We start from the raw sequence: 18864 nt of genomic DNA, 5'->3' as shown, positions 1-18864 counted from the left end.
TGGGGTTGTGAAGCGGTTGATTGCAATAATAATACCAAACTAGGAGTCTGGATCGAATCCACATGGAGCGTAGATGGGATTAGGTATATATTTGGACTAAGCACGTAAAGTGTCTAAGATACACTTTCACAAACTATGTTTTGATTCTACTTCTAAATTATGCTACGGTTTGCAAATGTAAAGCTAAAGAATAATATTTTTGATGTTGTTTTTCAAGTATGTAAAAGATCTAGACTGTAACTTCCACCTAGATATTTGCCTAACGGGGTGTGGGCTTTAGAGCGGGTTTTATTGGTCGGGGTGTATTATAGCAATCAATACACAATTGCCCACTCAATACCTCTGGGTAAAGAGTGGTTTTCCCCAATTTGTCTTTCTCAAGTCCAAATGGGTAATGCAAAAAATAATTGATAGATGGTCAAGTCAGGTTTTACTATCTCTAGATTCAACCCTTTAATTGGGACTATCAATTTCTTGAGTTCATCCCAATTTCTTGTTGGCCAAGTTTTTCTAGACTAAGTCTCTCTTTCTCAAGTAGGGACTAAGTCAAATAGGCTTAAATCAATATTTGCAACCATTAATTCTACAATTATAATACGAACGGGGCTAAATATTACACACTCAACCATAAACAAGCCTTAAATCAAATACCCATTAGATACCCATATTAGGGTGGAATCACAACACTAGCTAGAAATTTAGCTACTCATAGTGGGTGGTGAAGAAAATAAAAAAGAAAAGATGATTAAACTCATATTTAATGATAAATAGATGAAAATCCAATGTAAAATTGTCAAGCTATGATAAAGTTTCCTAAATCAATAAAGAAAAATGGCTACCAACTTTCAGATGTTCCAAACTTGACCTAATTTCGTGAAAGTAGTCTATTTATGCAAAACTGGAATTTTTGGACAAAATTGCCCTTTAGGAGGTTCTGCGGCCGCACAATTCTATGTGTTGTCCGCACTTTGCTGCAACTCTTGACAATAGTGGTTTTTGCGGCTGCACAATTCTGAACTACGGCCGCACTTCTTTAGTTCTGCGGATCGCACAATTCTGGGTGCAGCCGCCCATCTTGAGTTCTGCAGTCCGCACAATTCTGAGTGCGGCCGCATATTTGATTTTTGCGGCTGCACAATTATAGTGCGGTCCATAAAATATTGATTGTCTTGAATTCCCAACTCTCTGAACCTTGACTTCTGCGTGCGGCCACACAAGTATTATGCGGTCCGTATTTTGCATTGCAACACTGTTAAAGTTTCTTCTTGTTCTGCGGCCGCAGACAAAATTCTATGGTCCGCACTTTAGCCTTTTTGCTTGATTTTTGTCCTTATTCAAAATCACTCCTTCTTGAGTTGAATTTCATCACTTTGGCTCATTTTACAATACTTCTACAAGTAAGCATATTTTATCAGTTTTCGGGAATATATTTAAGTATTTTTGAACTAAAACGAAAGTCAAAAAGCGCAAATAAGTAGTCAAAATCCCCACTTATTACACTCCAAGAACAAATCACGGGTTGTGTTGGTTATCTTTTATAGTATAAGGCTCCTTATTCCTTTATAAAGACATATCAAGTATAATTAAAATATAGTTGCAATTCAAAATACATAAATTCTATGCACTCGATAATATAAAAACGTGTAGAATCTAACCTCTTTGAAACAATGTCGGTATATAAATATAACCACTTATTGAATTCTTCCAACAAAGCAAGATCAATATCTTTGCCAATTACCCCAGTAAATGGATGCTTGATGTTGAAAATTGGAGGAGGGCCAACAGAAGTGCTTTCACAAGAACTGAAATAAGGGAGCAAAGGGGATCTGACATGCTTTCCAGGAACCCTTGTTCTTCCTTGCTGCACAATGGTTGTTTCAACTTCATTAACCTCGCTGAACTTAACTATATGTGAGAAGTTCTCGGGAAGCTCAAAATCATCAATTGTTATTGCCCCTTTTCTAGACTTGGAATCATTGTCTGAATCATCTACGTTGATGAAGTCGACTAGTTCACCTACAAAGTTAAAAACAAAAGAATAATATTGTATGTTGCTTGCATCAGAAATGTTAGGAAAACTGTAAATTATATGAAAGTTATTAATTTTTTCTACAATTATATTGTAATAATTAATACCACTGAAATCTTCATTGCAATCCTCTCCTTGTTGGGAAATATTTGCTTCCTGAATTGGAGATTGCAAATGCATAGTCTCCTTCTCCACATTGAAATGATCTCCTTTTCTGGCAACATTTGCATCCTGATGTGAAGAGTGCACATGCATACTTTCCTTCTTTGTGATAATAAATGTGTACATTGAAAGAAAATTGTAGATCATTTGTAATAAATAAAAAAATATAGATAAATTGTTATTAAATTGTAGTTAATTTGTTAAACTTTTGTCCTGTAGCTTAAATGTATTATGTATTGTGAATTATGTAGAAAACAATGTACAAAATCATACCAGAAGTTTTGTTATTCAATGCCTCTTGAAACCGGGAAGATAAGTCAACACTTACCAGACAGGATATAGGAACATTCTCCTCTTTTTGAATATCTAACACGTGTCATGTATCTTATACAATAATTGGATGTATAATGTAGATTATTTGTTGATACTTTAGTAATATGTTTAACTTGGGTAAGACATGTCATCAAATTGTGTTAAAATTGAACAAATACTTGTTTTACTGCTGCTGCCAAACACTTATTTTGCACTATTGTCGTGATACTAATGTGCGTTTTTTGCTTTGTAATGCTCATCATTTTTTCTAGAACTGCCACTAACTTGCAAGCAGAATTTCTGAAGCTATATCCTTTATAAATGGTAATATAAACATAAACAAGATAAAAAATATTTTTGTTAATGAATATAATTTGAATGAAACCTTAGCATCGATGTTAGTATCATGTTGACTCTTTATTTTATGTAAGACAGACTTGATTGAATCATTGAATAATACTCGAATGCTACCTAGTGCTTCAAAAACCTAAAGAACCAAAAAGGCTTTTAATGTATCTGACAATAAGAGGATTACAGATATATAAAGAAGACTAAAAATCAAGAATTAGGTATACCTCTTTCTTGAACAATCTAAGGTCTGAACCGACCTAAGTATAAAAATAGAAAGAGTTAAAGAAATAATTTGCATAACATAAATTACTGAAACCAGCTAGGAATATCATCGGTTGTTACCTTATCAACATCCTTTCTTAATTTTTTTAGTTGTTTTAAAATATCTTTCTTGTCATCTATTCCCATTGATTGCTTATTGCCAGATGAAGATGGAGCATTTTTCGGATGCTCGGCCTGCGTTTCAGCTTCTTCAAGGATGTATTCAACTTTGTCTGGCAAAGTCAATCTAGAAACCTCTTCTGGGGCTTCAATCATATTGGTGAACTGAATAAAAAAGAAATATGGAGGATATAGTCATCATATGTATAAATTTTGTAGATAATTTGTAGTTATATTGTCTGTACCATAAACATGTAGATTTGTTGTATTAAGTATGTCAATATTTTAAAATACTTTATACAAAACTGAAAAATATTTACCTTGATCCATGATGGTTTAATCATCCTCTCTTCCAATGCAGAAATCTATATCTTGTCATTTGTTGCTGTCCAGTTAAGTATGCGGAAAAACGAATTACCAACCCTTGTAGCTATATTTGTGTTGACTGTAGAGCAACACTCATATAACCAGATTTGCATAGTGAGTGAAAAACCTCGAAGGAGATAAAAATGTAAAGGGTTCAACTTATGCCTAACAGACTGAAGCAATTGTGTATAAGCTTTGATACCCCTTGTGAAATTCTCATACTACCCCGAGTCCACCAAATAGAATCTAAAGTGGTTAATCAAACCATTATCTTTCTCTGAGGGACAGAGGAAGAACTCTATCAGATAGAGAACGTGTAGCTTGACTGCATCTACATCATTCACCCAACTACGGCTGGTTATAATTTGTTTCAAGTATGACTTCTTAACTTTTTTCTTGTTCGAAAAATAACTCCTCATTATTTTACTATCATACTTAGTTGTGTAACCAAAGTCGGTTACTTCAGTAAAACATTTGAGGTCAGTAATAAGAGTAAACTCCCTCAACCCAAAGTTCAACCTCTCACCCTTCATCTCTACTGTAAAAAAATCTGACCCCGATGTGTTCAATTCATACATCATCAGAAGGTGAATTACCTGATTTTGGATATATATTTTGGGCATGCGAAGAAAGTTCCCAAAACATGTCTTCTTGCACAATTTTATACCATTTTCAGACAATAATACATTAATTTGGGTAGGGACAGCTGGGTCAGATAATGTTTGAAACCTAGTGATGCCATAATCAACATCATATGGTGCAAAAAATCTCTGATTCTGCACCAAATGGAAAAAAATAGTTAAAAACATATTTAAAGACAAGAAAACAAAATAATAACAATGCTGCTATAGCCAGAAATATAGTAATACATTGCAGACAAATAAATTACAAAATCAATAAAAAATACAATAACTGAACTACAGTTAAGAAACAAATGAACTGACATTTATTTATTTAGAGCAAGAAACTATAAAGTAACATACATTTAAAATATTGGGGAAAAAACTAACATCTCGACATAATATATACAATTTGTTTACAGAAAATAAAATTAACATCTACAAATATAGCAAAAATCAACCAACAAAATCAACTAAATCATGTAATACATACCCTAACAAAATTATTTCAAATATAATACAATAAATCTACAATTTCCAGAAATATGTATAAAATTTGATAAAAACAAGAAATCTACACAATGTACACAATTTCTACAATTACAGAACAACATAAAAATAGGTATCAGGATGAGAATAAAAACAGTTTTTAAGTAAGAATAACAACCAAAAATTATAAGTACTACAATTTTATCTTTTCTAATGAACGTTGGGGTATGTTTTTAGGAGATTTTTTAACCTTCTTCTTTTTTGAAGGTTTGCCAGTAGAAAAAACTTTGATTTTTTTTTTGCAGGTTTCAGAATAACTTCTTCGACGAAATAATCATCACGAGCAATTTCTTTGCCTTTCTGTTTTACTGATTTAGCAGATGTCGAAACTTCAGCAGCATCCCTATCATGCTTGAGTTTTGTTCGAGCCTCTGCCCTAGCTTCACGAGGAGAAAGCTTGGTCTTTCTCTCTGGTGTTGCATGTCTGAATTTCACCATTTTTTTTTGGGTGAATCCCGTGAGAAAACACCCAAATCAAAAGTAGAAATATCACCATCAGTAGGCTTTTTAGGGCCATTCCTCGTAATTCCTTTTTTCTACATCGTAAGGAAAGGAAAATTTGAAGCAATACCGTTTCGTAGAGATTTTGAGAGAAAAATCAGAAAGTTTGAGAGAGAAATTATAAAAGCGTTTTAAACAAAAATGGAAGAAAGCCTTAATGGAGGGAGAGAGGATTAGAATCGTGGGGTGTGTGTGCAGAGATATGTGGGGGGGAGTTAGATATGTACGTTAGATACGTTTTAGCTTGATTAAAGGAGAAACGTGGGGGTAGGGAATATCTCATTTAATTCCTAAAATGTATATAATTAGTAAACTGCATATGCCCATATAATTAAATTGAAACTTGAGTAGGGAGGGTAATAAGGTTTCGTATAGGAAGGTAAAAATCTCTTTGTGAATATTAAAGTCACTTTCGTTTATGGGCCGGAATCGAATTTCTTTTCATCGATTTTACCTAAATAGTCGCTCACCCGAAATTAAAAATAGCTCGTGATGTATAAAAGATGAATAATTTATGTAATATATATATATATATATATATATATATATATATATATATAACAAAAGTAAATATAAATCCGGCATAATATATGTGTAGAGATATTTTTTTAAAGAGTGGAAACGGAGCCCTCTATATCACTAAATTTTGACCTCCCACCTTTTTGAATGAAAGTGGGATTTTAATTGATTGTGGTGTTTGCCTATATATTTATTTTCTTAAATCGTTTAACTCATGTAAAATTTGCTGGATTGTGCATAACTTCTTTTGTCGTTTCTAATATATTTTGTCCAAGTGTTTATTAGTTTCTTTATACGAAAAGTCACATTCTTCTGTAATTTCTTCAAAAAACTTAAATGGAATCAGGGGAAAACATACAAATTCATGATACTTTTTCATTTGTTACGGGTTGCCAACTTTTAATGATCTGCTCCAATATTTGACGAACTATTCCTTTGTTCTATAGTTTGTGCTTTATTGTCTTCTACCTTCTTCGGATTCCTGTTTCTTTCGGTAAAAACAAACAAACAATAAACTGCTCTCTCAAATAATATTTAGAGACGGATTTGGGCCGAGTTCTATAAATATCATTAAACTTTTTTTTTCGATTCGAACTATATATAATATTTTAAAAATAATAAGATCATACACATACTAAACTTACTAACTTCAGATTCAGGATTTTTCTTTGGAAATAATAATTCTTTTTAAATAAGGAATACTAAGTTTATACCTAAAGTAAAATATTTTTTTAAATAAAAATGGTATTTGAAAATTAGAGTTATGTTTGGATATGAATATAATTTTGTATTATTTTTTAAGTTTTGTGAGTGATATGAGTGAAAATTTTAAAAAATAACTTTTTGGAGTTTTTCAAAATTTCGAAAAATTCCAAAATTTATCTTCAAGTGAAAATTTAAAAATTTATGGTCAAACACTGATTTCGGAAAAAAGTAATTTTTTTAAAAAAAGAAGTAATTCTTATGTCCAAACAGACTCTTAATTTAATGGCTGCCAAGTTGCTAGGGATGTGCTAACTAGAAGCAATTAGCAAAGGATAAAGGAAATATATTTTCAAGAAAAAGAAAAAAAAGTATAATCTTCTCATCGTTTCTTAGGTCTAAATTGCGTTATGCTTTCGAGTTCATCGTCTTTGGATGAAGAAAATAAGTTAGCAATCTATATATACTTATTTATATTTATATTATATTAAAAGCACGAAAGTACTTATCAAAATTTCTTTCATCCTTTTACCCTTTATAATATAGTTCATACTGGACAAAATAATAATTTGATTAACTTTCTACTATTTAGGAATTGTCATTTAATTAATTCTCTATTATTTAGCAATAATCATTTAATTATTTTTCTAATATATATAATATTAATTTTTCAACTCCTTTTGGTTCTAGAATTTTAAGCACACACAGTAAGTTTTTCGTTAACTACACAATAAGAAAGTTTTCCATTGGAGCAATATTAAATTCCTCCTTTTAGACTTTATAAATCTAATATATGTAGATGTCACTTTCAATATATGTAGATGTTCTCTTCGTAACTGTCTTTGACAAATTCAATACCAAATGAAAGAGTTCATTAATACATGTAACTTGAGAAGAGATTTGTGACCTATAAATAGGATGTTATTCTCCTATGGAATACACATAAGAAGCATACTTGAAATAAGACGAAAAGTTCCCTCCTCCTCTCTACATCTCTTATCTATTCTTGTCTTCTTCTCTTTTGGTGCTTTAGTTTATAGTTATAATATCTATTTTATAACACGTTATCAGCACGAGTCTCTAACTATAGGTGTTGAGTTGATATTCTTTTCGACTCAGTCTGGCCGTATTTGAAACTAGAGGCTTCGGCATAAGAAATTCAATTTATAATAAAATTATAAGTACACAATGAGGTACGTTGCTGACCTCAAGTTATATTTACTTTGATTTTGCTGGCAGGATACAATGTTATCGTTTGATGAATTAGGTACGCATACTACATGGTAAATTCATCTTTAATCATATATTTAGCTCTAAACGCGTGACTATAAAGTAACATTAAAGAAGATGGAATACCGATGGAATAGAATCATTATACATAGCCATGATTCTTTGGTCTTATTCACTTCTAATTGAATTGCATGATAGTTTAATATATGCATGTAGTAAATTATATTCAATAATGGTTATGGATTTCTAAGGTAGTGCTTGCATTTTTCTTTCATGAAAAAACAATGACTGAAATAGATTAATTTATCTCATAGGTTTTATACATAAGTTTTACCGATTTTTAAAGCACTGCAGAAAGTAGAGTCCTTCAATAACTTGGCTATTCTCTGACTCTAGAGACAGGTTAACTAAATAAATAAAAGTCACCAGAATGTACATCTTTAATTAAGAGCATTTAAGAATTTAGAAAATCGTTGTTCACATAGATGTTTTGACAAATACATCGGTGTATGATAAAATACTTTACACGTGACTACAATTTCCATTAATCTATGCAAATGCTAGCAATTAATTGCATCTTGATGGTCTTTCATTTTATTAAGGGAGTATGATCATCATATTTATTTGGATCTCATCATTAGATATATATCTCCAATAAGTTCCAAAGGAATTGGTCTGTGTCACATGTGTTCGTTTCATTAGCTAATGTTGGCTACATAATTATAATAAATATATGACATTTAGAGTGATATTTAATATTCTTAAAGATGCATTATGACTAAGCATTTATGCTTATAACTGCTAAATTAAGTGATAATACGTTCAAAGTATTGTTAGTTATGATTGGTTGTTATGATCATTAAAAGTGATAATATTTTCAAATGCTAAATTTATTATTGATGAAGACGTGTTAGAGAATTATTCTTTATGTTACATGCCTCAAATTTGCTCCAGAAGTAGCAATATTTCGGAAGAGATGTTCAGACACCGGATTTGAGTCCTGGTGCATCATGATGATAAGACATTGGGTTTGAGTCTCAACGCATTATGGCTTAACATGCCTTTATGAGGGTAAGATATTGAGTTTGAGTCCTAATGTACCACATTAATGATATAATGATGACTGAGGTAAAATAATATGCTTTTAATGAAGCCCGTCACTCAAGATCTCCTCCATTCCCTGAAGCGAATGTGATAACAATATATCAAAGTCTGAAAGAAGACTAAATAATTATCGAGGCTGTATGAATATACATGGACGTGGCAATAGACGAAATAATAATCGTCATAGTGATTTTAACTATAAAATGGAGAACAATAAGGGTTCTCATATTAAAATTATTCTTCAAAAGGTGAAGGTAATATTTACCATGATGTGGTATGAAAGGGCATTGGATACAGGAATATAGTACACCTGAATATTTCACGCAGCTTTAATCAATCCTCTATCAAAATAAAGAAAAATAAATGCATACTTTAACTTAAAAAATGATATTAAGGAGGGCCATAAAAATAAATATGATAAATGATAAAGCAACACAATAAGCTTATGCTGAGAAATCTTGAGACATGTTCAGATGATTATGATACATTCCAAAAGTGAATGTGACCGTATAAAATAAACTCATAGACATGAATACACTCTTGATTGTTGAAATCCCACAACTCACCTCTAAAGAGGTTTGAGAGAAATAAAGAGGATAAATATCATTATTTGGCCGCATGATTATGTCATTGGTCGTATACCTATTTTACGTCAAAAATATTTTGCCAGGCGTTATGAAAAATTATTAAAGGGCAAAAGTACAGCAAGAAACATGTCTTGCTTATAATGATTTTGACCATGACAATAATGATAATGACTTTCTTCTAGAAAGAGATGTTTCGCCATATGGATGGTAACAAATATGAATATGAACATGCGGCCTGTACTGCATAAATAGTAGAGTTGGATTGCATGGCCGGTTAGGACATGCCGAATATAATATGATGCGTAAAATAATTGAGAATTCACATGATCATTCATTGAAGAACGAGAAGATTATTCAAACTAAAGAATTCTCTTGTGCTGCATGTTCTCAATGCAAATTGAATATTAGACCATCAACAATTAAAATTAGGAGTGAATCCCTTATATTTTTGGAACATATATAGGGTGATATATGTGGGTTCATACACCCTCCGTGTAGACCATTTAGATATTATATAATTTTGATAGATGCATCTACAAGATGGTCACATGTGTGGTTGTTGTCAACCAGAAATTTGGCATTCCCGAGGTTGTTGGCCGCATTAATATGATTAAAAGCACGATTTTCAGATTATGCGATTAAGACACTTCATCTTGCTAGTGAGTTTACATCACATGCCTTTAATAATTATTGTATATCAACTGGTATAACAATTTAGCATTTGATTGCTCATGTTCTTACTTAAAATGGTCTAGCAGAATCATTGATCAAATAACGCCTCAAATTAATTGCTAGACCAATGTTTATGATAACAAAAAAAAATTAATCTCGGCATGGGGTCATGCTATTTGCATGCATCAGTTCTTGTATGGATCAGGCCACAAGTTATCATAAAGTCTACCCGTTACAATTGGCTTATGATCAGGAACCAAATATTTCTCATCTTAGAATATTTGAATGTGTGATATATATTCTAAATACTCCACCACAATGCACAAAGATGATTCTTCAAAGAAGATTGGAATATATATTGGTATACCCAACATTAGGGGGAGAAAATGAGCAGCTGGAATAAGAGACAGATTGAAATGCATTGTCTCCGAGATATCAAATAAAGTTTTCATCATGGGGAGTATAATACGCACTGTACTCTTTTTTCCTTAACTAAAGTTTTGTCCCAATTGGGTTTTCCTCGTAAAGTGTTTAATGAGGCAACACTCAATGCGTATTACAAGATGTGTGTACTCGTTTTTCTTCACTAGGCTTTTTCCCATCGAGGGTTTTCTTTAGAAAGATTTTAACGAGACACATTATCTATGGACATCCAAGGGGGAGTGTTATAAATCCAATGTATGTAGATGTCACTTTCAATGTATATAGATGTTCTCTTCGTAACTGTCTTTGGCAAATTCAATACCAAACGAATGAGTTCATTAATACATGTAACTTGAGAAGAAATTTGTAACCTATAAATATGATGTTATTCTCTTATGGATTACACATAAGAAGCATACTTGAAATAAGACGAAAAGTTCCCTCCCCCTCTCTACATCTCTTATCTATTCTCTTCTTCTTCTCTTTTGGTGCTTTAGTTTATAATTATAATATCTATTTTATAACAAAGAGGGGGTTTTGGGTTAATAAAATTCTAATTCACATACCCTAGGAAAGTATCGATATTTACAAACACATTTAGATTTAGAAAATTTTACACTTGGAAAGTTTTTTAGTTAATAATTCACGCTTACTAGGAAAAGTTTGGTATAATTTTTTGACTGTCACGACCCAAAACCCGCTATAGATTGTGATGGCGCCCAACGTCGGCGTTAGGCAAGCCAACGACAAATCAATTATTCATTTTATTACTTTTGAAATCATAAGTTTTGTAAAATAAAGAATTTAATACATTTAAAATCATAGATACATACAATATTAGTAAGATATAAAATAAAAAGGTGACAATATTAATGCAAAACCATCAACATCTACAAGATTATCCCAAAATCCGGTGTCACAAGTGCATGAGTACCTACTAGAAAGTACAATAATAATACAACATCTGTCTGGAATGTAAAATAAGACAGGATAACATAAATAACATGATGAAGACTGTGTGTGTTGCGAATCGTATCATGGGATGCAACTCACCTTAAAATCCCCTCAATAGTTGCACCCTTGCGCCCAAATATCCATCAAAGATATACACAATAAGTGCATAAGTATAGCATGACTACGTAAATCAACGCGTACCCAATAAGTATCTAGCCTAACCCCAGAGAAGTTGTAACGAGGGATCGACATAGACACTTACTAGTGGTTCAATAAATCAATTTAATAAATTATAAACAGATATGAAACACAACAGTAATAATGAGGTAAGAACTGTAACTAACATATTCCTCCAACCCGATGACATCATAAATTTCTCAAATATCATGTACTATCTCACAAATAAAAGAATCAAAGTCTACCTCAAACGGGTAAGGGATATCAAAAGCTATCTCAACAAATAAGGCATCTCATGCAACTGCGAGATCCCAATCAAAAGAGGAATCTTATGAATATTAAGACTCCTAGCAATATTATGCACGAGTTATACCGAGGTCGTATGACCCGATCCAGAATAACATGTACACTGTCGAGGGTCGAGTGGCGCGAACCATAGATGTATCCCAATATACTGCCGAGACATTCGGCCCTGTGATGACCAGATAGGTCATTTTGAGTTCTAGTCCCTTCTTTCGTGTTTCAAGATCTCAATTAACTTCGTTTAGTGTTTATCGATTTGCATGCACATTCCGTTTCTTTTTCCGAAAATGTTTTATGTGAAAAATTGAAGAAAACATAAATTTTAATTTTAAAAATGACTTGAGTTGACTACGGTCAATATTTTATATAAACGACCTCGGATTAGTTTTTGACGATCTCGATGGGTCCATACCATAATTTTAGACTTGGGCGTATGTCCGAAATTAAAATCGGAAGTCCCTAACTTAATTTGATGTGATTTGTTGAAAACTAGTAACTTCAATGTCTAAGGATTTCCTAGTTTGACTTTATTTCTACCGGATTCCGATTTCGGTTCCTGGACTTGGTGTAGGTCATTTTACTATTTAAAACTTGTCTGCAAAATTTGGTGCACAACGGAATTGGGATGGGGAGGAGTTTCTTCTTTGCGAACGTGAGGAGCTGGTCGCGAATGCACAATAGTGGGGGGTTTACCCTTCGCGAACACGCCCTTTCTCTCGCGAACGTGTAGGGTTATAGGGTCCTGGGAGGGATCCTATCAGTTACTCTTTGCGAACCCGTTCATTGAATCGCAAATGCGAAGGCAGGGGGAGTAAACCTTTGCGAACGCGTTGAGTGGCTCGCGAAAGCGAAGGACTTTGGCAGCTGTTGCTTCGCGATCGCGTCAGGTCCTTCGTGAACACGAAGAAAACCTGACGTCAGTGATTTAAAATAATAAAAAAATCGGGATTCTTCTCATTTCTTACCCATTTTCAAGTTTGAGCTCGGCCTAGAGGCGATTTTGAAAAGGTTTTTCACCCCCAACTTCATAGGTTAGTAGATTTTAACTTTGTTTCCTTGCATTTCCGTAAACATTCATTGATTTTTAACCTTTAATGTATGCTTTTTCATATAGAAATTAGGGATTTAGGTAGAAATTAGGGATTTTGAGAAATTGAGATTTAGACCTCAAATTGAGGTCGGATTTTGAAAGTAATCACATAATCGATATCAAGGGTGAGTGGGTAATTGGGTTTTGGTCTGAATCTCGGATTTTGACCAAGTGAGTCTATGGTTGACTTTTGTTGACTTTTTTCTAAATTATTAAAGATTGAATCTTTTTCACCTGTGGGTAGTTGTTAAAGCTTATTTTGAATTATCTGAACTATATTTGGTTAGATTTGATTGGTTTGGAGGCTAATTCTAGAGGAAAAGCCACAGTTGAACATTGATTTCGTTGCAGAGTGAGGTAAGTGTCGTGGTTAAGCTTGACTTGAGGGATTAAGACTTGTTGGTCTATTTTCTATATGTTTTATGTGTGGGGACAATGTATATGTGAGGTGTCAAGTACCTATGCGTTGTCATTAGGTTAAAACATGCAGGTGAAAATTATTTCTTTGTATTATACACTTCTACTTTTAAATATTGTTTATATTTGTCCTCCGTTATACTTTGGGAACAAACATACCCCTGTCGTTACAATTGTTATCAAATATACCTCTATCTCTAGCGGAGGTCCACAGTGGCAATGACTCAGAGATTAAAATTCCACGTGGGTTGACATTTGGGTGAGGTGGACGCCACGTCACATGCCACCTCACCGGCCTAATCTTATTTTATCCCCTTCCCCAATAGGGCAATACTTTCTCTAGTTCTTCCGATTTTTCCTTTTTTTAGAATCGTTTACTGATTTGGGAAAGGGTAGTTGAAGGAAAACTAAAATCACCATTGGACTATTTGGAAAAGCTTGAAGAACACCCAAATGGTTCTGTAGTGAATCTGTGATTGCTTAAATCTGCCTTTGCCATGGACGCATCTTCTCCAACTTGATGCAATCCTTCAAGCTAAATGAAGCTCCCAAAAGTCACGCTCTAACTCACACTCTGAGAAGGGTCTAAAGAACCAGACTTTTCTCAATTCATATGGACATACAGATTCACTTAAAATTCTAATATATAACTTTTGCAAGATTGAATATTTTGATAAGCTAAGATAATATGTGCTTTAAATGAGGAGTTCTCTTAGTTGGGAACATGAATCCTACCCAACATATTAAGATTTCACTGTTCTTTAATTGTTTACCTTATTCTTTTCCACTGTCAGATTTTTGCGTGATATATCTGATTTTGGGGTACTTTTGTTTTTAAAATTTGTTTTGGTAGCTTTTATGAAACCAGGTCATATGATTCCGTCTTGAAACTTCTTGATATTTGGGATTTTTTGGATTGTTTTTAGATGGGTTTTTGTTAGTTTTGCTGATTCTTTAATGGATGGATATCAATGTTAGTTAGGGGAGTGGGTAAAATAATTAAGGTTAGTGTAGTGTGGTGGCATGCCACATGGCATCCACCTCACCTAAATGTCAGTTCACATGGAATTTTAATAGCCTAGTCATTGCCACAGTGGATCTCTGTTAGAGATAGGGGCATATTTAATAAGAATTGTAACGGCAGAGATATTTTTACTTTTAAAGTATAACGGAGGTTAAATATAAATAATATTTAAAACTAGAAGGGAATATCTGTACTTTTTCCCTAGATTATTACTTCTTTTAATTATTTGTTTCGTATTTATTATTTATTTTAAAGATGTTGATTATTTTGGAAGTTGAAGGTTGATATCATGGCACCATATTTGGAAGTGAAATTACTCCCCGCCTTATTTTGATTATTCGAATTTATATTGTTGCTTGGTGAGAAAGAGAGAGAAGTACGAATGGTGTTGTCGTGCCTTATTTGCATTGATTCACGAAGGGTGATGCCGTGCCAGTGGGTAAAAGCATTAAGGGTGATGTCGTGCCGTTATATTCATGATATGACATGGCGAGGAGCCATTTTATATCATTGTTTTATTTGATTTTTTGTTTTGGTGATTTACTTGGTTAAATTGTTGCTTAATTCGGAAGATGTTATTTCATGATTTCCTACTTGCTGTTTTTATGATATTTTCCCCTTTGCATGTCCCCTCTTAGTTGATATTCTATCATTTTTGTTGTTATTTTACTATTTTATAAATACTTGTACAGGGTTTTTACGTATGTGTCTTGTCGTAACCTCATCAGTACCTTGTCGAGGTTAGGCTCGACACTTACGGAGTACATTGGGTCGGTTGTACTCATACTAAACTTCTGCACTTCTTGTGGAGATACTGGTATTGGTCCCAGCGGTGCTTGAGGTGCATCGGCTCGGATCACATTCACTTCGGAGACTAGAGGTAGATCTGCTGGTGTTCGCAGACTTTGAAGTTCCCTTTAATTTCCTACTATTACTGTTTATCTCTTTCGAACAGTTGTATCTATTTCAGATTATGTTTGTAGACTTCTAGTTGTTCGTGTACTCGTGACTCTGGATTTCTGGGAGTAGTTGGTATCGCGTGGTTTATATTTGCATTGTGTTAAATTTGGAATTTACTTCTCGTTGCATATCATTATTATTTTTTAACGGTTAAAATTGGTTAATTACTTATTGCACGTTGGCTTTCATAGCAAGTGGATGTTAGGCGCCATCACGACCCCGAGGTTGGGATTCCGGGTTGTGACAAGATGGTATCTGGGCACTAGGTTGTTTAGGTCTCCTGAGTCATGATCAAGCTTAGTAAAGTCTGGAGGATCGGTACGAAGGCGTTTGTACTTATCTTCTAGAGGCTATAGAGTTTTACGAAAAATTTCATTTTTTTCTTTCCCTATCGTACGATTTTATTCTATAATAGATGTTTGAATCATTCCATTCTTGTTATCTCGCAGATGGTGAGAACACGCACAACATCTACAGCCAGACAGGAGCCGGAGCCCCCTATTGCAGCTACTACCATAGGTAGAGGTTATTCACGACCCAAACTAACCCTGTCGTGATGGCGCCTATCGTGGAACTAGGCAAGCCGACTCATTTCCAAAACAAACCGATATTTTCATTTCAAAGATAATTTCAAGGCTATTTAACATAAAAACCTTCGTAAAGGAGTTCAAATCAAAACAAAAGTGAGGAAAAGAAAAGTCCGACATCGGAGTGTCACTAGTCATGAGCATCTACTACAATTTGTCTGACAATATCGAGACTAACATAGTCTGAAAAATAGCTAAATACAACTAAAGGAAGATAAGAGGGAGAAGAGCAGGGCTGCGAGCACCAGGCAGCTACCTTGCTATCTCCGAGAAAATCTGCAACCGGAATAGTCAACAGCCGCTACCGAGTCCAGATATACCTGGATCTGCACACAAAGTGCAAGGAGTAACGTGAGTACGCCAACTCAGTAAGTAACAACAGTAAATAAAGACTGAGAAGTAGTGACGAGCAATAATGCAAGTAAGGTTCATATCACAACAATTTAGAAAAATACAGCATGCTTTTAAAACGAGGGTTTGAATCAAATCAGCTCCTTTTCAATCCCGTTCCAGTAAAATCATTTAAAGACATCTTTCAACAGTTTTCAAACAAAGGCTCAATGCAAAGGTGAGCAAAAATAATGAAATCATAATCAGCTCCTCGGGCAACATTACTCATAAACAGCCCCTCGGGCAAAACTCACAATCACTCGTATACAGCCCCACGAGAAGACCTCACCATCACTCATGCCTCCCAGTCACTCAGCACTCGGCACTCGCACTCAGTAGGTACCTGCGCTCACTGGGGGTGTGTACAGACTCCGAAGGGGCTCCTTCAGCCCAAGCGATATATCAAGCCAATCATGGCATAAATCAATGAGGATCTCGGCCTATATAAAACATGTTGCGGCGTGCAGCCCGATCTCATAAATATCCTCACAAATCAGGACCTCGGCCTCACTCAGTCATAAACCTCTCCAGCCTCTCGGGCTCTTAGAAAATAAAATATTCAGCCCAAACATCATTTATATGATGCATCAAAATAGAGTAATAGAGACTGAGTTATGCTATAAATATGTATAAACATGACTGAGTATAGAATTTTAATCAAAAACAATGAGAGGATAGCAAGAAAAGACCTCTAAGGGTCCAAACAACACTGGCATAAGGCCTAAACATGGCATCCGGCCTGACTTACCAAAATTCTTTCTAAAACACATAAGAATCATATGGTTTCAACAAAATATTCAACTTTACAGTTGATACGGGATGGACCAAGTCACAATCCCCAACGGTGCACGCCCACACGCCCGTCACCTAGCATGTGCGCCACCTCCAAATAGTAAAATGATACAAAATTCTGGGGTTTCATACCCTGAGGACCAGATTTACAATCGTTACTTACCTCAAACCGATCAAATCCCTACTCTGCGATGCTCTTTCCCCTCGATTCGGCCTCCAAATGCTCTGAATCTATTCACAATCAGTACAATACCATTAATTTATGCTAAAGGAATGAATTCTACAAGAAAAACTACCAATTAGACCAAAAACCCCAAAATTGGCTTAAACCCGGCCTCCAGGCCCACGTCTCAAAATCCGACAAAAGTCACAAAACCCGAAAGCCCATTCACTCACGAGTCTAGTCATACCAAATTTATCAAAATCCGATAACAAAATCCCCTTCAAAACCTCAAAATTCCATCTCAAGAACTCTTCCACTCTTTCCCCTATGTTTCACCCCAAATCACAATTTCGATGATGCAAATCAAGATATAATCATGTAATTTAACCAAAATCAAGAGAGAAACACTTACCCCAATCAACTCCCTGAAAATCCCTTCAAAAATTGCCTAAATCCGTGGTCTCTAGCTCAAAATATGAAAAATGGGTTCAAACCCTCGATTTTGAAATTTAACATTGCTGCCCAGATTTCCTTAATCGCAATCGCGAAAAAGGCCTCGCGATCGCGAAGAACAACTTCGCTCCCTCAGAAATTTACTCTACGCGAATGCGTTACACCTCACGCAAATGCGATGCACTAGCTGCTCATACCTATGCAATCGCAATTGTCCTCACGCGACCGCGAAGAGTAACACTCAAACTCCACTGCTGCCTCACTTCTTCTTCGCGAACGCGGCTTAGCCCACGCGTTCGCGGTGCACTGCCCGATAACCTTACGCGATAGCATCTTCATCTTCGCGAACGTGAAGAGCAATTTTAGCTGACCTCTCAGATGACCTACGCGATCGCGAGATCTCCCTCACGAACGCGACGAAGAAAAATATCTGCAATAACACTAGAAAATCTGCCAACTCCATATATCCAAAAATCACCCATTGAGCATCTGAAACACGCCCGAGGCCCCCGGGACCTCAACCAAACATACCAACCAATCCTAAAACACCATACAAACTTAGTTGAACCTTCAAATTACTCAAAACAACATCAAAACACCAAATTACCCCCGGATTCAAGCCTAAGAACTTCTAAACTTCTGAATTCCACCAACGATGTCGAAACCTACCAAATCATGTACGAATAACCTCAAATTTCGCACACAAGTCTGAAATGAAACCATGAACCTACTCCAACTTTCAGAAATCCAATCCGACCCCGATATCAAAATTTTCATTGCCTGCCAAAATCGCCAAAATTCTAGCTTTCGCCAATTCAAACCTAATTTTACCACGGACCTCCAAATCATATTCTGGGCACACTCCTAAGTCCAAAATCACCTAACGGAGCTAACGAAACTATCAAAATTCAAATCCAAGGTTGTTTACACATAAGTCAACGTCCGATTGACTTTTCTAACTTAAGCTTCTACTTTAGAGACCAAGTGTCTCAATCCACTCCAAAACCACCCCGTACCCGAACCAACTAACCCGATATATCATAATA

The 18864-nt window shown here is 34.7% G+C and overlaps 1 protein-coding gene across 2 annotated transcripts; it reads right to left on the bottom strand.

Annotated features, from left to right (window-relative positions):
* Positions 1-728: 728 nt before the first annotated feature.
* LOC104086839 (uncharacterized) lies at positions 729-5429 on the bottom strand. 2 transcript variants are annotated; one of them, XM_070189251.1, is made up of 8 exons: positions 4961-5429; positions 4198-4377; positions 3556-3680; positions 3197-3400; positions 3079-3111; positions 2137-2260; positions 1656-2016; positions 729-1391 (listed from the first exon to the last, which is right to left on the bottom strand). In XM_070189251.1, the coding sequence occupies exons 3-8, from the start codon at positions 3577-3579 to the stop codon at positions 1376-1378; spliced, it is 762 nt and encodes a 253-aa protein (XP_070045352.1). In that variant the 5' UTR covers positions 3580-3680; positions 4198-4377; positions 4961-5429; the 3' UTR covers positions 729-1375. The 2 variants fall into 2 exon arrangements, with proteins under 2 accessions (XP_070045352.1, XP_070045359.1); XM_070189258.1 differs by having other exon boundaries at positions 3556-3620.
* Positions 5430-18864: the final 13435 nt, after the last annotated feature.

This window comes from Nicotiana tomentosiformis, chromosome 1 (assembly GCF_000390325.3).
Source record: "Nicotiana tomentosiformis chromosome 1, ASM39032v3, whole genome shotgun sequence".
In the NCBI taxonomy this organism is placed as follows: domain Eukaryota; kingdom Viridiplantae; phylum Streptophyta; class Magnoliopsida; order Solanales; family Solanaceae; genus Nicotiana; species Nicotiana tomentosiformis.
Note: the sequence above shows the minus strand (reverse complement) of the source record. Positions and strands in the feature narration are given on the sequence as shown.

Bases quoted from the DNA above. Each gene is read 5' to 3' on its own strand.
- LOC104086839 (XM_070189251.1), bottom strand. From the start codon at position 3,579: ATGATTAAACCATCATGGATCAAG. The intron at 3,401-3,555 runs GTAAATATTTTT...TTTTTTATTCAG, and splicing joins TTAAACCATCATGGATCAAG to TTCACCAATATGATTGAAGC. The intron at 2,017-2,136 runs GTATTAATTATT...TTAACTTTGTAG, and splicing joins TTGCAATGAAGATTTCAGTG to GTGAACTAGTCGACTTCATC.